This window comes from Theropithecus gelada, chromosome 7a (genome assembly GCF_003255815.1).
Source record: "Theropithecus gelada isolate Dixy chromosome 7a, Tgel_1.0, whole genome shotgun sequence".
Classification (NCBI taxonomy): Eukaryota; Metazoa; Chordata; class Mammalia; order Primates; family Cercopithecidae; genus Theropithecus; species Theropithecus gelada.
Window position 1 is genome coordinate 34130304 of NC_037674.1, and position 23417 is coordinate 34153720.

At 38.5% G+C, this 23417-nt stretch overlaps 1 protein-coding gene across 2 annotated transcripts in view; it reads left to right on the forward strand.

Moving 5' to 3' along the window:
• The window catches only part of MINDY2 (MINDY lysine 48 deubiquitinase 2), an 83398-nt gene that overhangs the window by 45221 nt on the left and 14760 nt on the right, over positions 1-23417 (forward strand). For both annotated transcript variants that reach the window (XM_025390473.1, XM_025390474.1), the window contains exons 5-6: positions 1783-1885; positions 11997-12139. In XM_025390473.1, coding sequence (XP_025246258.1) covers positions 1783-1885; positions 11997-12139 — 246 coding nt within the window. The remainder of the gene's footprint in view (positions 1-1782; positions 1886-11996; positions 12140-23417) is intronic.

The window sequence follows — 23417 nt, forward strand, 5'->3', positions numbered from 1 at the left end:
TGTTTGGCTCTGCGTCAAAAGATTGACCATTGAATACATTTTTGTGTTTTAAGTTAATATGAAATGTTTAAGATATGGACCAGGCACATTGGCTCACACCTGTAATCCCAGCACTTTGGGAGACTGAGACAGGCAGAGTACTTGAGGTCAGGAGTTCAAGACCATCCTGCCCAACATTGTGAAACCCCGACTCTACTAAAAAATATAAAAATTAGCTGGGCGTGGTGCCAGGCGCCTGTAGTCCCACCTACTAGGAAGGCTGAGGCAGGAGAATCACTTGAACCTGGGAGGCAGAGGTTGCAGTGAGCCAAGATTGCCCCACCACACTCCACCCTGGTGACAGAGCGAGACTCCATCTAAAAACAAACAAACAAAAAAATTAGTCAGGTGTGGTGGCGGGTACCTGTAATCCCTGCTACTCGGGAGGCTGAGGCAGGAGAATCACTTGAACTTGGGAGGTAGGGGTTGCAATGAGCCAAGATCACACCACTGCACTCCAGCCTGGGCAAGAGAATGAGACTCCATTCCCCCCACTAAAAAAAATGTTTAAGATATCTATGCCTGTAAATTTTCCACAATTTCCTGCTTTGACGTTTTGAATTAACTGATTGTTGTCTCAACCAATCATCAGTTCCAGTTGTATGAGTTAAGAGTCTTTTAGTATTGTAGACTTTTTCATAAACAAGGAAAATAAATTATAGCCTAGAATGGTGGTTCTCAAACTTGTTATGCATCGGAATCACCTGCTCAGTGGAATGAAAACTTACACAATTGAGAAGCAACTTGATCCTGAAATTCTTTTACATCTTTTTAATAAGCTCCCCAAGTTTGAAAACCACTGCTGAGTATGTGCAGATATATGTTGAGACCTGTGATATTCAAAGGTGATCATTTGAATGTAGGAAGAAAACATTGGCCCTCTTATTTTTATTTATATAATTCTAAAATTTGTATTTATTAGGTATATAACTTGTTAATACAACAATACACGTAAATAATTTATAAATAAATATAAATATATTTTTATGTATGGAAAGGCAACTATATAAGTTGTTTAGACAGTAGAAACCTCTTTTTCTTCTATAGTCAAAGCAAAGTGTAATGGAGACAGAGTAAAGAAGCCCAATTTTATTTTCCTATAGCTTAAAAGTTTAAATTTACTCTTCTGCTGTACCTCCAAAAACAAAGATTAAATAAGAATCGTGAAGCAGATACCATTCCTGATTAACATACTTTTCTTCAGGAAAATAACGTTAGTTATCTCTACTCACATCTCCACTATACTTCTCTAGGAAATAAGTAATAAAATGTAATAATTTTATTAATCCTATAAATTAACATATTTAAAGTTGCCTTGCTTTAAATATGCAGCATTTGTTTTTTAGTTTTTAAAAAAAAAAAAAAAAACTGTTGCTTGGTAGTTTATGCTGGGTGAAAAAAAATGGATATTTTCTTATTTTTTCTCCTGAAATAGTTTATGTTTTATTTTGATCACTTAAATACATGTTTATGACCTTAAGAAATAAAGTTGCATGTAATAATCCTATTTAATATTTTTTTGCATAATTAAAATAATACAACTGCAGTATTTTTCGTAATGTGTCATACTGAGCTGTAAACAAACTTGGAAACTGTTGGGTGTTGATTTTAGTGCTGATTTTGTTTTTCTTAAATAATAGTTTTATATTTAGTATTAGAATAAAATTATAAAGAGTGATATGGCTCTCTTTTGTTTTGTTTCTAATCTTACCATGATTAGTGAGACAGTCATTTGTTTTCTAGATTGATGACATCGTAAAAGCTGTTGGTAACTGCAGCTACAACCAACTAGTGGAGAAGATCATCTCTTGTAAACAGTCAGACAATAGTGAGCTGGTTAGTGAAGGTGGGTGAGTGCTGCTGTTTCCTGACTTTTGAAATTCTTGGCAAGATAATTTTTCTAATAATTTAATATCTTTCAAATTTATTAAATAAGACTTCTAAAAAACACATGTCATATTACTTGTATGAATTTTAAGAAGTAACCATTCATAGGCTGGGCATGGTGGCTCTCGCCTGGAATCCCAGCGCTTTGAGAGGCCGAGGCAGGTGGATCACCTGAGGACAGGAATTCATGATCAGCCTGGCCAACATGGTGAAACCATGTGTCTGCTAAAAATACAACAAAAAATTAGCCGGCCATGGTGGCGCATGCCTGTAATCCCAGCTACTCAGAAGGCTGAGGCAGGAGAATCACTTGAACCCAGGAGGCGGAGGTTGCAGTGAGCCAAGATCGCGCCACTGTACTCCACCCTGAGCAACAGAGTGACTCTGTATCAAAAAAAAAAAAAAAAAGAAGTAATCCTTCATAAAGGTGCCAATGAAAGGTTTTTCCTAGAATTCTTTTTCATTTAACTTGTAAAATCAGGCCTCAATTCTATTAAAAATCTTTGGAATCACTTGCTAACTTTGGTATAGTCATGTACCCAGAGGTTACTGATAATTACTTTTTTAAAAAAGGTTTATTATTTAGGAGTACTGAATGGACTTTATCATTGATCCTGAATACTTCAATTGACTGAGATGAGTATTATGGTGCTCAAGTACTCTATTGTAGTAGACTACTGCCTTACGTTTTAGTATAATATAATATATTAAAGCCCCATTCTGGATCAGAATATGCCTCTGAAAATCAGTTTTCCTAATCCTTAGCTAACTGGAATTCCTAAATTCATCATCACAAAATCAGTTTAATATTTTTTCAACTGTGTTCCAGTCAATGATGAGAAGTGGAGATTTGAAACAGAATGCTATCAAAAGGTATAGCATGTAGATATACCTTCTTAGTCCCCATTTTACTCTTTCAAAAATACACACAAATACTGAGGCTATACTTCTTCTTTCTATGAAAGGTAAACAAAAAAGAAAGAGAAATCATGAGAAGTAGAGCATGAGTTTTAGTCTGTCTCAGACACACAATTATTTTACATAAGATGTAATGAAAGTTTATTACAATAATCACATTTTTAAGAATTAAAACTGACGACTACAAGAACATATGAGCATATAAAAGATATACGCATGAATTCCATCTATATTAATCAGAACCCAACTAATTATATTACTTAATTATCCAGAAGTTTAACACATTTTTGCAAAAGAGGAAAATAATAAGAAAATGCATAGTATTTTAGTTAAGGTTTATCCTAATCTTTTTTTTTTTTTTTTTGGAGATGGAGTTTCACTCTTGTTGCCCAGGCTGGAGTGCAATGGTGCGATCTCAGCTCACTGCAACCTCTACCTCCCAGGTTCAAGCCATTCTCCTGCCTCAGCCTCCCGAGTAGCTGGGATTACAGGCATGCACTAATTTTGTATTTTTCGTAGAGATGGGATTTTGTCTTGATCAGGCTGGGAGGTTTATGCTAGTCTTCTACTTGCAATAAACATATAAAGATGCAGGGACAGGCTGGACATTGTGGCCCATACCTGTAATCCCAGCACTTTGGGAGGCTGAGGCAGGAGGACTGCTTGAGCCCAGGAGTTTGAGACTAGCCTGGGCAATGTAGCAAGATCCCATTTCTAAAAAATAAAAATAAAAAATTAGCCAGGCACCTGTAGCTCCACGTACTTGGTAGGCTGAGGCTGAAAGATCACTTGAACCCAGGAGGTCAATGCTGCAGTGAGCCAAGATCATGCCACTACACTCTAGCCTGGGCAACAGAATAGAATCTGTCTTAAAAAAAAAACAAAAAGCAGGCCGGGCGCGGTGGCTCAAGCCTGTAATCCCAGCACTTTGGGAGGCCGAGGCGGGTGGATCACAAGGTCAGGAGATCGAGACTATCCTGGCTAACATGGTGAAACCCCGTCTCTACTAAAAATACAAAAAACTAGCCGGGCGAGGTGGCGGGCGCCTGTGGTCCCAGCTACTCCGGAGGCTGAGGCGGGAGAATGGCGTGAACCCGGGAGGCGGAGCTTGCAGTGAGCTGAGATCCGGCCACTGCACTCCAGCCTGGGAGACACAGTGAGACTCCGTCTCAAAAAAAAAAAAAAAAAAAACAAAAAGCAAAAAACATTATACAGTCGTTGATCGTTGATTTCTCTGACAACTCTTTCGTTACAGCATGAGGCAGCAATGTTCAAATTTTAGGAGGGAAGGAAGCAACAAAAACTGTTAGAAAAGTGTTTTATCTCAATTAACAAAATTCCTTCTCAATGAACTAGACTGTAGGGGGGAAAAACTCCACTCACTAGAAGTTTGCATTCCTATACAAGCTCTCATTACCATAGATATATTACTAAAAAGAAGCTCCTATTTTAAAAATGTCTATCTATGGAATCCTTCTTCAGTAATGTCCAGTATACTAGAGTATGCTATTCAGTAGTACTTGAAGGAACAATATGATTCAGAAAGTGGTAACAGACAGAATGCTAGCCAAGAAGTAATACTTGGATAAACTGACTTATGGAGTATGAAGTTATGTGGAACACTTTTAACATCTTTCCCAATTATGGCTACAAATACAGTAAGGATGGGACTTAGTACTACAATAATTAATAAAATGAACAAAAAAGTCAGTCCCTTCATTACTTCTTTTTCCTTAACCTGGTGTCACAAATATTATTATTTTTCTGACATTGATTCCTCAGGATAACGAAAAACTATAGTTAATATATGTGTTATTGATAATTTAGGAAGAACATCATGGTAAAAGCAAAGAAAGAAACCCTCTAAAATGGTATAGGATTTTTAGGGAATATCTACTGGGTATATTTATTGATTACTTCCTTGATATATAAATTTCATAGTGGTGAAATTCTACATGCCAGATTTCCATATTAAAGAATAATTATATGTGTCATTCAGCATAATTAAAAAGCTAAACTAGATATTTGTTCATAAGTGACTACAAATATGTAGTTCATTTGAAATAATAACACTAATGGTTACTTGTATAAAACACTAAGAAATCATGGAAAATAAAAGGCCATAATAGACCATAATAGACATTTTTACTTACTTTTTAGCAATTGGGTTTCCTTCATCATTTTTCTTCATCATATTATCTTTTTTTTTTTTTTTTTTTTTGAGACAGTCTCGCTCTGTCACCCAGGCTGGAGTGCAGTGGCATGATCTCGGCTCACTGCAACCTCTGCCTCCTGGATTCAAGCAATTCTCCTGCCTCAGCCTCCCAAGTAGTTGGGACTACAAGCATGTGCCACCATGCCTGACTAATTTTTGTATTTTTAGTAGAGATGGGGTTTCACCATGTTGGCCAGGCTGGTCTCGAACTCCTGACCTCAGGTGATCTGCCAGCCTCGACCTCCCAAAGTGCTGAGATTACAGGCATAAGCCACCTCAGCCAGCCCATCATATATCATATTATCTTGAGTGGTATTCAGTTGAAATAATCTGCTTTCTTTTTCTGTTTAGCCTGCAATTGTAGCTTTCCCTTTAAATCAGTATAATACCTCAAAGCTGACTTATTTCTAATCTTTATTAAAAAAAATAAATAAGTTTTGATCACAGGTGATAACTTTTTAAAAATTCACACATTTTATTTCCTATCAAGGTATGGAGAATAAGAAATATATTCCCTCAAATTCCTTTTTAAGGAAAAAGAAATGTTATTTAGCAAATAATCAAATAGAGTTAGGTGTTCTTTCAACTTGTTTTAGATAACATTCACTTTTCTTGATGCAAATACCTTGTAAGTAAAGGTATAGAACTTTTACTTTACGTAGAATACTTACTTGTAGAACACAGTGCTTTTGGGTGTTGATACCCTTTTTTATTTTCTACTTCTTTTCCAGTATAGTGATGAATAGAAACAATACCTTTTTGAATCTGGTTGTGATGATGCTGATTTTTCATGGCAGCAAAAATCAGCAAGTTTAAAAAAAGCACAGTACCAGCAGCCAGACTTCACCAGAGCTATTCATTTAATTCCAGATGCTCTCAGGAATCGTTCTTTTTTGTTGTGTGTGTGGTTGTTGTTTGTTTGTTTTGAGACAGAGTCTTGCTCAGTTGCCCAGGGTGGAGGCTGGAGTACAGGGGTGCAATCTCGGCTCACTGCAACCTCTGCCTCCTGGGTTCAAGCAGTTGTTCTGCCTTAGCCTCCCAAGTAGCTGGGACTACAGGCTCACGTCACCACGCTGGCTAATTTTTTGTATTTTTAGATGAGACAGGGTTTCACCATGTTGTCCAGGCTGGTCTCAAACTCCTGACAGCTGATCTGCCCACCTGCGCCTCCCAAAGTGCTGGGATTACAAGTGTGAGCTGCCACACCCGGCCTAGGAATGTTTCTTTAATAGTTGATCCTAGGACAAAAATACGCTTATAAAAATATTTCTAGGATATGTATTCATTTATTAAAATATTTATTGAGCCTTTATTATGTGTCATAAATACTGAACATTATAGTTTGGCTTATTATTTTTATTAAATAATACTGGTTTCCTTTTTCTTTCTTCAACTTTTATTTTGAAAAATCTCAAACCCATAAAAAATATTATAATGGCACAATGAACATTTATATGCTCTTTACCTAAATTTACCAATTGTTAATATATTGAATGTTTTCTTTTTTTCTGTATTCCTACACACCGAACACATAATCTTTTTTTTTTTTTTTTTTTTGAGACGGAGTTTTGCTCTTATTGCCCAGGCTGGAGTGCAATGATGCAACCTTGGCTCACCACAACCTCTGCCTCCCAGGTTCAAGCGATTCTTCTTCCTCAGCCTCCCGAGTAGCTGAGATTACAGGCATGCACCACCACACCTAGCTAATTTTGTATTTTTAATAGAGATGGGGTTTCTCCATGTTGGTCAGGCTGGTCTCAAACTCCCAACCTCAGGTGATCTGCCCACCTTGGCCTTCCAAAGTGCTGGGACTACAGGCATGAGCCACTGCACCTAGCCCCACACACTCTTTTTTCCCTAAATCTTGTGAGAATTAATTGCAAATATAGCACTTTGCCCGTAAATCCTTCATCATTTGTCTCCTAAGAACAAGGAATTCTCTTATATAAATTCTCCTATATAATCACGATACAATTATCTCAAGCAATTTAGCATTTATACAATATTATTTAATATATTGTTCATATTCAGAATTATCCCATTTTCCCAGTAATGCCCCTTACAGCTTTTAATTTTTTTCAATGTAGGCTCCAATTAAGAATCATTTAGTTGTCTCGTCTCTTTAGTCTTCTGTAATGTAGAATAGTTCTATAACCTTCTTCCTTCCTTCCTCTCTTGCTTCCTCCCTTCCTTCCTTCCTTGCTTCCTCCCTCCTTTCCTTCCTTGCTTCCTCCCTCCTTTCCTTCCTTTTTTGTCTTTTATGACATTGACTTTTTAAAATAGTCCAGGCCAGTTGTTCCATTGAATATTCCTCAATTTGGATTCATCTGATTATTTCCTCATTAGTAGATTCAGGTTATATATTTTTGGCAGGGATGCTACATAGGTGACATTATGTCTTTCCCAGTGCATCAAATCGGGGGCACATGAGCCTGATTATCTCATTATTGGTGATGTTCAAATATAAGATAATATCTGCCAGGTTTTAATACTGTAAAGATACCCTTTTCCCTTGGTAGTTAATAAGTCACCTGTGATGTTATTCTTTAAACTCTGTGAATATGCTATTCCTTAATAATCTTTCACCCAGTAGATCTGGCATCCATTGATTCTTGCCTGAATCAATTATTACTGTGGTGGTCATAATTTCTGTTATTCCTTCTATTTATTAGTTGTTATTCTTCTGTAACAGAACAGTTTTCACTTCTCTTCCTTCTTCTCCTTCCCCATTAAAAAAAATTATATCAATATAAACTCATGGATTCCTTTTTATTCAGTGTATTATAATCCATTATCATTATTCTTTTTGATGCTTTAATTGTTCTAAATATGATATGGCCAGTGGGATGCCCTCAAGTTGGGTCTTGTGTTCTTTTGTATCTCCTCATCTTTCCTTGAGCACTTATTTTTTGGCACAGTAAAATGTTCTGGGCTCCCTACTGCACTCCTGGAATCAAATCATATGAGTGGACTGGGCGCGGTGGCTCACGCCTGTAATCCCAGCACTTTGGGAGGCCAAGGTAGGTAGATCACCTGAGGTCAGGAGTTCGAGACCAGTCTGGCCAACATGGTGAGACCCTGTCTCTACTAAAAATACAAAAAATTAGCCAGGTGTGCAGTGAGCCGAGATAGCGTCACTGTACTCCAGCCTGGGAACAGAGTGAGATTCTGTCTCAAAAAAAAAAAAAGAAAAAAAAAAAATTATATGAGCTTTTATCTTTTCAAGTAAAATCTGGGCATTTGTCATTAAAATAAATTGTTTTGCCCATCGTTTTGAGAAAAAAATACATTAATATAATGTATTTGATCTTTGAAACTTAAATATAGATTAAATTCTTTAAAATTAGATTGTTTAAAGCTGTCACAGTGACAAGTTAAGTTCTGACTAAGCTTAAATTTGAACACAAATCTCAGACAGGACCACATCTAGGCAACATTTTTAAATAAATCAAATTTCCTTCCTTCCTATTTCTACATTCTATTCCTTTTTACCTAATGATAGTACCTGTCTTTCTAACTTCACCATCTGTAAGGCATTCATTACTCTCATGTTCTCTAATAACTGTCCAGTAATAGAGGAAAACAGTTTAATGAACTAATTTATTATTGAATTTCTTTTTTCTTTTTTTTTTTTTTTTTGAGACAGAGTCTCTGTCGCCCAGACTGGAGTGCAGTGGTACAGTCTCGGCTCACTGCAAACTCCGCCTCCCAGGTTCATGCCATTCTCCTGCCTCAGCCTCCCGAGTAGCTGGGACTACAGGCCCCTGCCACCACGCCCAGCTAATTTTTTTGTATTTTTAGTAGAGAAGGGGTTTCCCTGTGTAAGCCAGGATGGTCTCGATTTCCTGACTTCATGATCTGCCCGTCTCAGCCTCCCAAAGTGCGGGGATTACAGGCGTGAGCAACCGCACCCAGCCTTGAATTTCTGAATATAAGAAATATTTTCAAATATAGTAATCTTCTCAGGAAAATAAGGCTTACATTTATTCTCATGAATAATAGTCTATTATCGTTATATGAATTTTTTTACCTTTAGTATCATCAATAACAATATCTAACAATAAAATTGAGATTTAATGTGAATGTTGTAAATAAACCATGGATTATTTGAATCAGTAACACCTCTTTGAGCGTTATAATGATGCTCTGATAAGTCTACAGATAAATAAACCGCTGTGTAACACTTAGAGTTGTTTTCCAAAATTTGTTTAAATAGTTGTAAAAAGTTAAAACTAGATTAGCCTTTTCCACTAAAACCACTGTTTAAGAGATGACAGGAGAATTACGAAACATTGTTTTTTGTAGTTCTTAATAAGTTATGCTTTATGGTTTTGGGAGAGATATAATTCAGGTGGCATTTATAATACTCATCTGCAATAAATTTTAAAACTTAATACCCATAATAATTCTCCTAGGTTACAGTCTTCACTTTGCCATAACTAGTTTTATGTCCTTGGGCAAGTCACTTATTCTCTCTGAGCCTATGTCCTATTCTGTAAAAAGAAGTAGCAGAGAAAGACCTTTCTAATGTTGAATTTTTGAATTTCACACTAACATGAAAGTAATGTGCTAGATATCTACTGAATTTCTGTATCTTTTTGAGAGGGATCTGTAGAGAGGATATTGTGTGAGTAAGGCATGGAAGGGGCATTTAAAAACATCTTTCTGAAGGGAACATTTAGTAATACAGATATTACAGACAGCAGTGGTACTTTTCAGCACAGGCATAATGCCTACTCTTTAAATGCTACATAATAGTAAATGCTATTTACTAGTGTACATCATAAATGCTATTCATTAGTATATGGTCACTTAGTACTTGGCAAAGTAACAGCAGTAATCAGGTGGAGAAACCTCTTATATCTAAATGTATAAACCGAAAAAGTTGCAAGTATTCAATGAATTTCTTTTGACTATAGACCTCTTTATAATTTTTGTACTTCTGTCATAACAAAGTCCTTGCAATAGTGTGATAACTATAGTGTGGTAACTTTTTACAACTACTTTGTAGCTTGAAGTACTATGGTTTGACACTAAGGGATGTCTAGGGAGTGGAATAAACCTATGTTATCTGCTTCTGGCCCTACCAAGTTTTATTTTAAATTTATTGTTGAAGTGTTACTTTCATACCACAGATTTATCTTTAGTACTTATATCTATATCTGTCAGATCACTTATGAAACTTTTTAGGGCATTCCCTTCCCTCCTCTCCCATTGCTTCTGAGACATGTCTCCTTACTCCAAAAGGAAGGATGCAAGGAAGAAGAGAAATACAAGTTTAAAAAAATATGTATACAGTTGATTCTCATTATTTATGGTAGCTATGTTCTATAAAGTTGCTGTGAACACTGAATTAGTGAATGCTGAACTACTGTCCCTAGGATAAATATGAGTTAGTTACCAAGGAGCCTTTGGTAACAACATTTTCATCAACTGATCAACACATAAACTTGTTTTATGTGTGTTTCTGTTAAACACACCTTATTTAATATATATTGTTGATTCACTAGCGTTAAACTCACAGCCAACAGCACTACAGATAGAATATGCCTAATCTGAAAATCCAAAATCCAAAATGCTCCAAAATCTAAACACCAACATGACGCTCAGAGGAAATGCTCATTGGAGCATTTGAGATTTCTCATTTTCAGATTAGGGATGCTCAGCTGATAAGTATAACGCAAAGGTTGCAAAATCCAAAAGAATCCAAACCCAAAACACTTCTAGTCTCATGCATTTCAGATAAGTGATACTCAGCCTCTCAACCTGTATAACTCATGCCTGAACGAAACTTACCTAGCACATGTGTTTTTTCTGTAAGGCACATCACAGCCTTTGTCTACTGAATACTAGCCAGCACTTTGGCATTATGCTTGGATGCTGTTTGAAACAGCAAAATCACCAACAGAAGGCATAAAAATGTGAAAAACTTGGCACTAAATAGACTATGAAAGGGACACTTGTTTACAGTATGTGAGAGAGCTGAAGCAAGAAGGCAGAATGTTGCCTTGTTTGACCTCAGCTGGGAATGTGCACATTGGGCCACTCAGAATTTTCACCGGTCTTCACATGTCCACAAACAAGTATAAAAATGCTGCAAGTGTTGATTTGAAGGTTCTAAATAAATTTTAGCCAGCAGATGAACTTGCAGATATGAACTTGCAATGAGGATCAATTGTGTTTATGATGATCAGCTGTGTGTGTGTGTGTGTGTGTGTGTGTGTGTATATATATGTTTTAAACTATACCCCAGATCACTTCTGCATATTTTATTGTATTTCAAAAACAAAAGCCATAAGATCTGTTTCCAAACTTGATACAGCTACATGAGTGGCATATGTTGGAGGAGATTAGAATAAAAATGGCATTAAAAACCATTACAAATGGCATCATTTATCCCACGGCTTTCTCTTCAGCCTTATGCCTACTTGTAGTTTTAAAGCAAAAATTGAGAAGTGTACAATTGAGAATTGAGAAGTTTAAGAATTATCTACGATTTTTGTAAAATCTTTTAATGTGAAAACACCTTGCTACTGGGAAGGTAGCTGTTGACTGACATTTTTCTTTCCTACCCATTTTTAAAATTGCCTGACACCTGTCTTTTTATTTGCTTTGATGAGTTTTAGTTTTATTGTGTCTGCTTTTTTACTGCAACCTGCATGAAATCCTTTGTAATAGTAGGTGAGGTATAAGTAAATTCATTTGTTTATAAAAAAGAATTTCACGTAACTATTTCTTTAGGTTAGGAATTTCTGTATACACATATTTCATAGCAAAATTAAAATCACAGATGTCCAATTTGGAGTCATCATAAAGTAGTAGGGAAAGTATTATAATGATTGGCCTTTTTCCATGCTTGGAACACACTTTAAATAGAAAAAGAATAACTTTTTAATTTTGAAATTATTCTATCTAATATTATGCATTGGTTCTATAGGCTTTGTAGCTGAGCAGTTTCTAAATAACACAGCCACTCAACTGACATACCATGGATTATGTGAACTAACTTCAACGGTTCAGGAAGGAGAACTTTGTGTGTTCTTTCGGAATAATCATTTTAGCACCATGACCAAATACAAGGTATGATATAGAAATAGCTATTTAATTGTGATTCTAAATCAAAAGAGCTTGATTTAGAGATGTCTTTTGATATGCTTATAAATAAAAGATTTTAGCATAATATTTTGTAACCATCAAATTATGAAGGTAATTATTAAATACAGTACTTTATAAGGATGGGATGGATTAACAATTGAAGTGTTACCTCAAATCACTTTTTGTTTTTTAATTCTCCACTTCTTTTTCACAGATCTTTGCAATAAGTATTTTATTATTTTCTTTCTAAGAATCAAAAAAAGATAAACCCTAGAGATAGAACTAGGATGACTTTTTTTTTTTGAGATGGAATTTTGCTCTTGTCGCCCAGGCTGGAGTGTGATGGCGTGACCTCGGCTCACCGCAACCTTTGCCTCTCGGATTCAAGCAATTCTCCTACCTCAGCTTCCCGAGTAACTGGGATCACAGGCATATGCACCACCACACCCCGCTAATTTTTGTGTATTTTTAGTAGAGACAGGGTTTCTCCATGTTGGTCAGGCTAGTCTCGAACTCCCGACTTCAGGTGACCCGCTCGCCTTGGCCTCCCAAAGTGCTGGGATTATAGGCGTAAGCCACCATGCCCAGGCTTTTTTTTTTTTTCTTTTTTTTCTTTTTTGAGATGGAGTTTCACTCTTGTTGCCCAGGCTGGAGTACAATGATGTGATTTTGGCTCACTACAACCTCCACCTTGGGTTCAAGCAATTCTCCTGCCTCAGCCTCCTGAGTAGCTGGGATTACAGGTATGCGCCACCATGCCTGGCTAATTTTGTGTTTTTAGTAGAGACGGGGTTTCTCCATTTTGGTCAGGTTGATCTTGAACTCCCGACCTCAGGTGATAACTCGCCTCGGCCTCCCAAAGTGCTGGGATTACAGGCGTGAGCCACCACGCCCGGCCAGAACTAGGATGACATCTAATGATGGAAGTTTATATTTCAGTGCTAAAGGAATTTAGAATAAACTTTTTTATTTATTTAGATGATTTGCCTTTATGATGGTTTGCTATTATTAAAGTTTAATGAATTTGGTGTGACCAAACATTAAATTCTTTAATAATGTGTAGCTTTAAATTCTTCCTATAGTGCCATTTATGGCTCTGTCATTTACTGGTTTACTCTTTTTATCTCTTATAGCCATTCTTTTTGTTCTTAGAGCTTTCACTTAGTTCAGAAGTTTGTCACCTTATACCTAGTGAAGGTATAGATTCCTTCAATAGTATAGTAGAATACCGTACTGATGCCGTCAATAATATACCGAAAATGTTCAGTAGCACTTCATGCATGGGGATAAAAATACAAGATATGTTCTATTCACCAATACTTTACTTCAGCCAAAATGGTGTCTATTCACTGATAACCCTCCATCCCATACATACATTATACCTTCTAATTTCTGCACTTTCCTGCCATATCTCACTCCTTAAGCCCTGTTTGGAAAGCTCTTCTCATTCCTTTTTGCCTGTCCAAATTTTACCCATCCTTTAAGAAACATTTCAAATACTAACTCTTTAGTAAAGCTACTTCTACTTTCCTCAAACCACTGGTTCTCAACCCAAATTGTATGCTAAAACTGTATGGGAAGCTTTTTTAAAAATGCCAGTCCTCAGAACCTACCACCAACTCCATTAAATGGAGGTGGGATCTGCGCATGATTAATTTTGAGTGCTTTTCAGGTGATTTTAATGTGCAGCTAAGGCAGAGTACAATTGTCTAACCATCATCTAGCTGTTATTGGCTACATCATCTTTTTTTAGCCCTTATTGGTTAATACCTAGTTACCAGTTTTCTTTCCATGTAAATGTGTCATTTTTTTTTCTAAACGAAAGTATCTTATTAAGGTCATGAATTACATCTTCATATTTTCTTCAACACTTTAGTCAGTGAATTACACAGAGTAGTATAAAATAATGATTTGTTTGCCTGTGTAAGAATACCCTTAAAGCCCTGGCTCTCCCTATCTTGGTTATAGCAACAGCTCATTTGTATAACTTCAACATTTTAGCTATATGTATGTCAGATATGGGCCCAGAGTCATCCATACTCCTCAGAATTCTGAGGCCAAAGGATATAAGGATCAGATTTATTGCTACATGGTGAATACTGCTAAATCATTTTATTTCTTACTTAACCTGACCTTTCAAGTCTAGGATTTATTCATTTATTTAACAAATATTTATTGAGCATGTATCATGTCTGGGTGCTCACTAGTAGTCGGAATACAGCCACGAGCAAGGCGGCTATAGTGTCTGCCTATTAAGGACCTCCTAGTTTGACAAGGGGCAGATATTAAATAATTACACAAATAATTGTTAATTTATTTCTACTGAGATACATTTTGTTAAGGATACATATCACAAGCTATGAGTGTTTTTATCAGGATTTATAATTTAGTTGCTTTTATCAGGACTTATAACTTAGGGAGTGTCAAGAAAGATATATTTGAGAAGGTCACATTTAAAATGATGCCTGAGGCTGGGCATGGTGGCTCATGCCTGTAATCCCAGCAGTTTAGGAGACTGAGCTGGGTGGATCACCTGAGGTCAGGAGTTCGAGACCAGCCTAGCCAACATGGTGAAACCCCATCTGTACTAAAAATACAAAAATTAGCTGAGCATGGTAGTGGGCGCCTGTAATCCCAGCTACCTGGGAGGTTGAAGCAGGAAAATCGCTTGAACCTGGGAGGCAGAGGTTGCGGTGAACTGAGAACATGCTGTCGCACTCCAGCCTAGGTGACAAGAGCAAAACTCTGTCTCAATAAATTAATTCATTAAATAAAAATAAAATGATACCTAAAAAGTGAATCTTCTAGTTTAATAAGTTGGCCAAAAAAGAGTAACTAAGCAGATAGAGCATGTATGCAAAGGCCCTGAGGAAGGAAAGAGCTTGACTCCTGAGGAATTAAAAGAAAGTCAGTGTGCCTGAAGCATAGCAAATAAAAGGAATGAAGAAAGGCTAAATAGATAGACAGGGATTACATCTTGTAAAGTGTTGGGGTTTTTTTTTATTTTAATTTTTATTTTTGAGATGGGGTCTTGCTCTGTCACCCAGGCTGGAGTGCAGTGGCGCAATCTGGGCTCACTGCAAGCTCCACCTCCCGGGTTCATGCCATTCTCCTGCCTCAGCCTCCCAAGTAGCTGGGACTACAAGCGCCCACTATCACGCCCAGCTAATTTTTTTGTATTTTTAGTAGAGGTTTCACTGTCAGCCAGGATGGTCTTGATCTCCTGACCTTGTGATCCTCCCGCCTTGGCCTCCCAAAGTGCTGGTATTACAGGCGTGAGCCACCACGCCCGGCCTATTGCATCTCAAACTTAACTATAATTCTTTTTTTTTTTTTTGAGACAGGGTGGGGTCTCACTCCATCACCCAGGATGGAGCGCAGTGGCTACTATAATTCTTAATATCTAAAATCTAGTCCATATTCAAATTTGCCACTTGTCCCCAAAAGAGTTTTATGGATGATTTGTTCAAACCAGGATCTAATCAAAGACCATGCATTGCATTTGATAGAGTAACTCCGTTTTAATATGATCCAAATCTTGTGTTTTCCAGGGATCCTATGGGCATTTGGACGATTATTTATGACCCATTACAGTTCTCGGTTCTATTTCCTGTATTCCTATTATACCAGCTTTCCAATCCTCAGTCTTTAGATAAGGCACTGCTTTACTTCTGACAGAGTACCCAGTGAGTGCCTTTTTTTTTTTTTTTTTTTTTTCATCTGAAACAGGGTCTTGCTCTGTCGCCCAGGCTTGAGTGTGCTGGTGCAATCTCAGATCACTGCAACCTCTGCCTCCTGGGTTCAAGCGATCCTCATGGCTTAGCCTCCCAAGCAGCTGGGACTACAGGTGTACGCCATCACACCTGGCAAATTAAAAATTTTTTCTTAGAGACAGGATGTCCCTATGTTGTCCAAACTGGTGTTGAGCTCCTGGACTCAAGCAGTCTGCCCACCTCAGCCTCCCAGAGTGTTGGGATTACAGGTGTGAGCCACTGCACCCAGACATGTGTGCATTCTTTATAAGGGTCAAAATTATGTCTTCTTCATTGACCCAGTGACAGATTACCTGATTTACAACAGAATCTATAACACTTTGGCTGTTGGTATAGAATAGAACCCCTAAAGGAATACTTTAAAATTACTAAATAAATCCCAAATAAAATTTAGGGAAGGGGTTCTTCCAGCATGGTGTCCATTTGCTCATTAAGGGAATAAGGCAGAGAGAGGATTGTGCCTTTGTTCTATTAAGGCTGTTCAGCATTAAGACTATTACTCTGTCCTACTAATTCCTGAGTTGTTTGTAGCTCTTTATAAACTTGAGCCCCAGAGAATGTGTAATTTAGTAAGGACACAAATAATAATTTTTAAAAATAGAGGCTGGGCAAGGCGGTTCATGCGTGTAATCCTAGCACTTTGGGAGGCCAAGGCTGGACAGTCGCTTGAGGCCCAGAGTTCAAAGCCAGCCTGGACAACATAGGAAGACCCCGTCTCTACAAATAATTTTGAAAAGTAAGCCAGTGTGGTGGTATGTGCCTATAGACCCAGTTACTTGGTGGCTGAGGTGGGAGGATCACTTGGGCCCTGAGCCCAGGAGGGTGAGACTGCAGTGAGCCATGATGGCACCAAAAAAAAAAAAAAAAAAAAAACCTTTTTTAAACAAACTATGACTACTTTCAAAGCTACATCCTCCATATCTTCCTACTGCCTTCTAGCATTTCACTCTTGAGGAACTCTGAGTTTTTAGGGACATCTTATGCTTTCATATTTAATGACCAGCCAGGCTCACACATGTGTTCGCAGTACTTTAAGAGGCTGAGGTGGGAAGATTGCTTGAGCCCAGTAGTTAGAGACCAGCATGGACAATGAAGTGATACCTTGTCTCTACAAAAAACTTGTAAAACGTTTTTTAAAAAAAAAAAAAACAAAAAACAGGCATGGTGGTGTATGCCCATAATCCCAGCTCTTTGGGAGGCTGAGATGGGAGGATTGTTTGAGTCCAGGAGATTGAAGCTACAGTGAACTGTGATCGTGCCACTGCACTCCAGCCTGGATGACAGAGCAAGACCTTGTTTCAAAAAAAAGGGAAAAATTATATTTAATGGTCACCATGTTTTCCATCTTTCTACTCCTGTGAACTCTTTTTCTTTGGAACATCTGTCATATAAATACATTTCATCCCACAGAATTCAAGATATACTTTCAGGCCAGGCGTGGTGGTTCACGCCTGTAATCCCAGCACTTTAGGAGGCCAAGCAGGTGGATCACTTGAGGTCAGGAGTTTGAGACCAGCCTGGCCAACGTGGTGAAACCCCATGTCTTCTAAAAATACAAAAATTAGCTGGGCATGATGGTGCGTGCCTGTAATGCCAGCTACTTAGAAGGCTGAGACAGGAGAATTGCTTGAATCCAGGAGGCGGAGGTTGCAATGAGCCGAGATCATGCCACTACACTCCAGCCTGGGTGACAGAGTGAGACTCCATCTCAAAAAAAACAAAAAAGATATACTTTCAACAAACAAATTTAACATCTAGATAGAATGCTTTACCTCAGTGGTGTTTACACCTAGGGGCTTATAATAATAAATTGCCAGTCTATAATAAACTGGCAGTCAGACATCAATATCTATACTTCTATTATTTTGTTAGTGGGGCTACTTTTTAGGGATTTTTTTTTTTTTTTTTTTTAAGATGGAGTCTCGGCCGGACGCGGTGGCTCATGCCTGTAATCCCAACACTTTGGGAGGCCGAAGCAGGCGGATCACGAGGTCAGGAGATCGAGACCATCCTGGCTAATACGGTGAAACCCCATCTCTACTAAAAATACAAAAAATTAGCCGGGCGTGGTGGTGCGCGCCTATAGTCCCAGCTACTCGGGAGGCTGAGGCAGGAGAATGGCGTGACCCTGGGAGGCGGAGCTTGCAGTGAGCCAAGATCGTGCCACTGCACTCCAGCCTGGGCGACAGAGCGAGACTCCGTCTCAAAAAAAAAAAAAAAAAAAGATGGAGTCTCACTCTGTTGCCTGGAGTGGAGTGCAGTGGCGCAATCTCAGCTCACTGCAACCTCCACCTGTTAGGTTCAAACGATTCTCCTGCCTCAGCCTCCCAAGTAGTTGTGATTACAGGCAGGTACCACCACTCCCGGCTTGTTTTTTTTTAGTAGAGATGGGTTGCACCATGTTGTCCAGACTTGTCTCAAATCCCTGCCTTCAAGTGATCCGCCCACCTTGACCTCCCAAAGTGCTGGGATTACAGGCGTGAGCCACTGAGCCTGGCCTAATTTTTATTACGACTTTTCAGAGAGGATCTTTAGGCTTCCAGGTATTCATGATTATCTTATATCATTATCAAGACCTAGGCCAACAGGGGAAAGTCCATGATGGCAGGACAAAAATGATTACCCAGGAAACCTCCAGTTTCTTTACTGGTTGTACCAATTTCCATAGGAATTTACTAAACCCTATTTATGAAAAGCTTTTTTAAATATTTATTTAATTAATTTTTTTTAGTGTGTGTTAAAATCTTTTGTCATCCAAAGTCTTTTGGAATTCTAGAGATGTTTGAGCTGTGGGCTCTTCTTTGACAAGAGGGTAAGGGAGGTATACATGCTTTCTAGTTATGAATGGTGTTGTTTAGTATTACATCTTTGTTCTAACTCCCATCTCAAGGTATTGGATAGAAGCAGAGCGAATTATCTGTTAAGTTAGACTCTTTTTTGTGGAGTTTTTTTTGTTTTTTTGTTTGTTTGTTTGTTTGTTTAGATGAAGTCTCACTCTGTTGTCCAGGCTGGAGTGCAGTGACACAATCTTGGCTCACTGCAACCTCCACCTTCCCGGTTCAAGTGATTCTCCTGCCTCAGCCCCCCGAGTAGCTAGGATTACAGGCACCTGCCACCACATCCAGCTAATTTTTATATTTTTAGTAGGGACGGGGTTTCACCATGTTGGCCAGGCTGGTCTCAAACTCTTGACCTCAGGCAATCCACCCACCTCGGCCTCCCAAAGTGCTGGGATTACAGGTGTAAGCCACCACACCCTGCCTAGGGTTAGGCTTTTTGGTGACCCTCTATACACCAAAGTGGTGTTTAGAGGACCACTAGGTGGTGTTTCAATACACCAAACCGTTGAAAAGTATATAAATGTTTCTAAAACCTATACCTGGACAAAGTATTCCCTGTTTATTAACTTCATGATTTCATCTTCATCTGTTTATTTATTTTTACCACAGTTGATTTTATCTTTTTTGTTTGTTTGTTTTTTCTTTTTGAGACAGAGACTCACTCTGTCACCCAGGCTGGAGTGCAGTGGAGCAATCTTGGCTCACTGCAACCTCCGCCTCCCAGGTTCAAGCAATTCTCATGCCTCAGCCTCCCAAGTAGCTGGGATTACGGGTGTGTGCCAGCACGCTCAGCTAATTTTTTGTATTTTTAGTAGAGACAGGGTTTTGCCATGTTGCCCAGCCTAGTCTCGAACTCCTGACCTCAAGCAGTCTGCCAACCTTGGCCTCCCAAAGTGCTAGGATTACAGGCGTGAGCCACCATGTTTAGCCTTGATTTTATCTTTACAGACTTTTTTAAGCCTTCTGCCATCATGAGGTCACAATGGATGTGTTAATCAAACTGACCCATTTTTTGTGAATAGTATCTACCAATCAACTTCACACTTCTGAACGAATATGGTACAAACAATGATTTTTATTACACAGGACATTTTCTCTGACCACAGATATTAATTGACTTCCTATTGTTGGAAGGTCCTTTTATCATTCCTAGTTTTGTGGTTTACTGTTGCTAAATTCTGGAAAAATACCTTTGTGTTTCTTTCATTATTAGCAAAGTGAAATCCATCTCTGTTAGTTATTACTTGTAATATCCTCCACGAACTCTTCATTAAACTTTTTATTCCTCATCTATCCATTGGCAACAAATAGGAATAGCCCTAATTTCTGCTGTCATTTGTATCACTTCTTTCCTTGTACATCCACCTGGTCTTCTACAATTAAACTGGGCAGATCATCCTTGCAAAATATACATTGACCTCACTATTGTATTTATTTTTTATTTTTTACTTTTTTATTTTTTGTGAGATGGAATCTTGCTCTGTCACCCAGGCTGGAGTGCAGTGGCACAATCTCAGCTCACTGCAAGCTCCGCCTCCCGAGTTCACATCATTCTCCTGCCTTAGCCTCCCGGGTAGCTGGGACTACAGGCGCCCGCCACCACGCCCGGCTAATTTTTTTCTTTTTTTTTTTTTTGTATTTTTAGTAGAGATGGGGTTTCACCGTGTTAGCCAGGATGGTCTCGATCTCCTGACCTCGTGATCTGCCCGCCTCGGCCTCCCAAAGTGCTGTGATTACAGGTGTAAGCCACCGTACCTGGCCTATTTTTTTTATTTTTATTTTGTGTGTGTGTGTGAGACACTTTCATTCTGTCACCCAGGCTACAGTGCAGTGGCATGATCTAGGCTCACTGCAACCTCCGCCTCCCGCGTTCAAGAGATTCTCATGCCTCAGACTCCCGAGTAGCTGGGATTATAGGCACGCACTACCATGTCCGGCTAATTTGAGGACCAGATACAGTGGCTTACGGCTGTAATCCCAACACTTTGGGAGGCTCATGATTCTATAAAGATCTATGCCTTTTTTTTTTTTTGAGACAGAGTGTCACTCTTGTTGCCCCGCCTGGAGTGCAATGGTGTGATCTCGGCTCACTGCAACCTCTGCCTCCCGGGTTCAAGCAATTTTTCTGCCTCAGCTTCCCAAGTAGCTGGGATTACAGGTGCACGCCACCATGCCTGGCTAATTTTGTACTTTTAATAGAGACACGGTTTCACCATGTTCGTCAGGCTGGTCTCGAACTCCTGACCTCAGGTGATCCACCCGCCTTGGCCTCCCAGAGTGCTGAGATTACAGGCGTGAGCCACCACGCCCAGCCTGAAGATCTGTGCTTTTTTTTTTTTCTTGTTTTGAGACAAATTCTCGGTCCGTAGCCCAGGCTAGAGTGCAGTGGCATGATCTCAGCTCACTGCAACCTCTGCCTTCTTGGTTCAAGCGGTTCTCCTGCCTCAGCCTCCCTAGTAGCTGGAATTATAGGTGCACGCCACTGCACCCAGTTAATTTTTTGCATTTTTTAGTAGAGACAGGGTTTCTCCATGTTGGCCAGGCTGGTCTTGAACTCCCAACCTCGGGTGATCTGCCCACCTCGGCCTCACAAAGTGCTAGGATTACAGGCGTGAGCCACCGCGCCCGACTGATCTATGGTTTTCAACAGCATAACTAGATTGATTTCTACGAGCAGAGTGAGGAGACCATAAGAGGGCAAATGCTTTCAGGACTATTCCTGTGGGTCTAGATAGTGAGATGACTATTTATCCATGCAGGAAATTTGAAAGTATAAAGATGGGTTGTAAATAAACCATTTCTGTTCTAGAAACAGACCCGTTTATGTTAGTTTAGCTTTTCATATTTTAAGTTAGTTTAGCTTTTCATGATCATGACTGTTGGATTCCTATCCTTACCTAATTCTGTATCCTAGGTCTAGTTGTTCCATTTCATTTTCATAGCCCGCCTTCACCACCCTCTGATAACTTCTGCTTGCTCTTAACTAAGATTACATGGCCCCTGTCTAGATCACATAGCTTCTAGATGTTTGGTTCATATAATGATATCTGTATAGCTCTTTTCCTATTATGACTCCTTGATTGTGCTTTTACCATATCGACCTTTATATTCATGCCATAACTGTTTCCCCTATCTCTTGGTTTTCAATTACTGACATCTCTCTGAAGCATATTCAGTCCCAAGGTTTTTGAGGTTGGTTGTTGTGTTGTTATTTTTTACCATAAACTCAGCCAGATGAGTTTTGAGGTTGGTTTTGTTTGCTTTTTTACTTTATGTTTAGGGATTAGAAGTGAAAAGTAGTTTAGAAGGAGGTACAATTCTGGATAAATACTAAAACCATGTTAAAGAAATAAATTTGTTTATTCTATTTCCTCTTTGACTAATGCTATAGTAGAAATTTTTTTCCACAGAATGCTACATTTAAGTAACAATCTATTAAATTTAGCTATTTTTAAAGCTGGTTGATATATCAAAAATTGTCACTTTTTAAATTGAAAGGGGAGGGGGGGAAATTGGAAACTGGAATAAGGAAAGTGATGATTCCATAGTGCAAGCAGAGAGATTCATCTTTTTCTCTTAAATAGGAGACAGAAGCAGATAGACACAGAAATTGAGATCGATTTAGATGATACTCATGAATATATCTTCTGTTTATGAAGCAATTAGGGGCCTTGTACTTTATTAAGCATTTTATATTGATTATCTCATTTAATCTTCACAACTCGTTTGTGAGGAGTGGATATTATTATTATCACTTAATAGCTGAGGGAAGACATAAAGACCCTAAGTAAGTTGCCCAAGACCACTTAGCTTATAAGCATTTCCAATCTGACTTTCAAGTCCACTTTCAACTTGACTTTCAAGTCAACAGCTATGCTTCACTGCCTGTCTGGGTGGATAAGAAAGTGCTTTGTGGATAAGGCTACATTTGTTAAGTAGGAGTAGTAAGTTCATTTTTGAGTACTTAAAATACTTTAGAAACTCTCTTAGAAATGTATACATTTTCAAATTATAAAGTACCTTAGAAACTTCAAAATTTCTAAGAAGAAAAAACTAAAGTCTAGAGATGTTAAGTAATTTTTTAAAGGTTTTTTGGTGTTTGTTTGTTTGTTTGTTTTGAGACAGTCTCGCTCTGTCGCCCAAGCTGGAGTACAGTGGCACAATCTTGGCTCACTGGATCCTCCACCTCTTGGGTTCAAGCGATTCTTCTGCCTCAACCTCCTAAGTAGCTGAGACTACAGGCACATACCACTATACCTGGCTTTTTGTATTTTAAGTAGAGACAGGGTTTCACCATATTGGCCTGGCAGGTCTCAAACTCCTGACCTCAAGTGATATGCCCACTTCAGCCTCCCAAAGTGCTAGGATTACAGGCATGAGCCACCACACCCGACCTAGAGATGTTAAGTAATTTGAATCCAAGTTAGTTAACCAAAAATATTTAGCCAGTGCTTTCCTCCATATTGGATCACAAAAGAACACTGAATGAAAACCTATTCTATATAAAAATACCCTCGTAAATTAATTCTACATGTAGTAGTTACTTGCAGTAACAACATACCTGACAATATCATCACAATTTGTAAATTGATGAAGAAAACTTGTCAAATTTAATAATATTTTATAAATTTACAAATTGTGACAATGTGA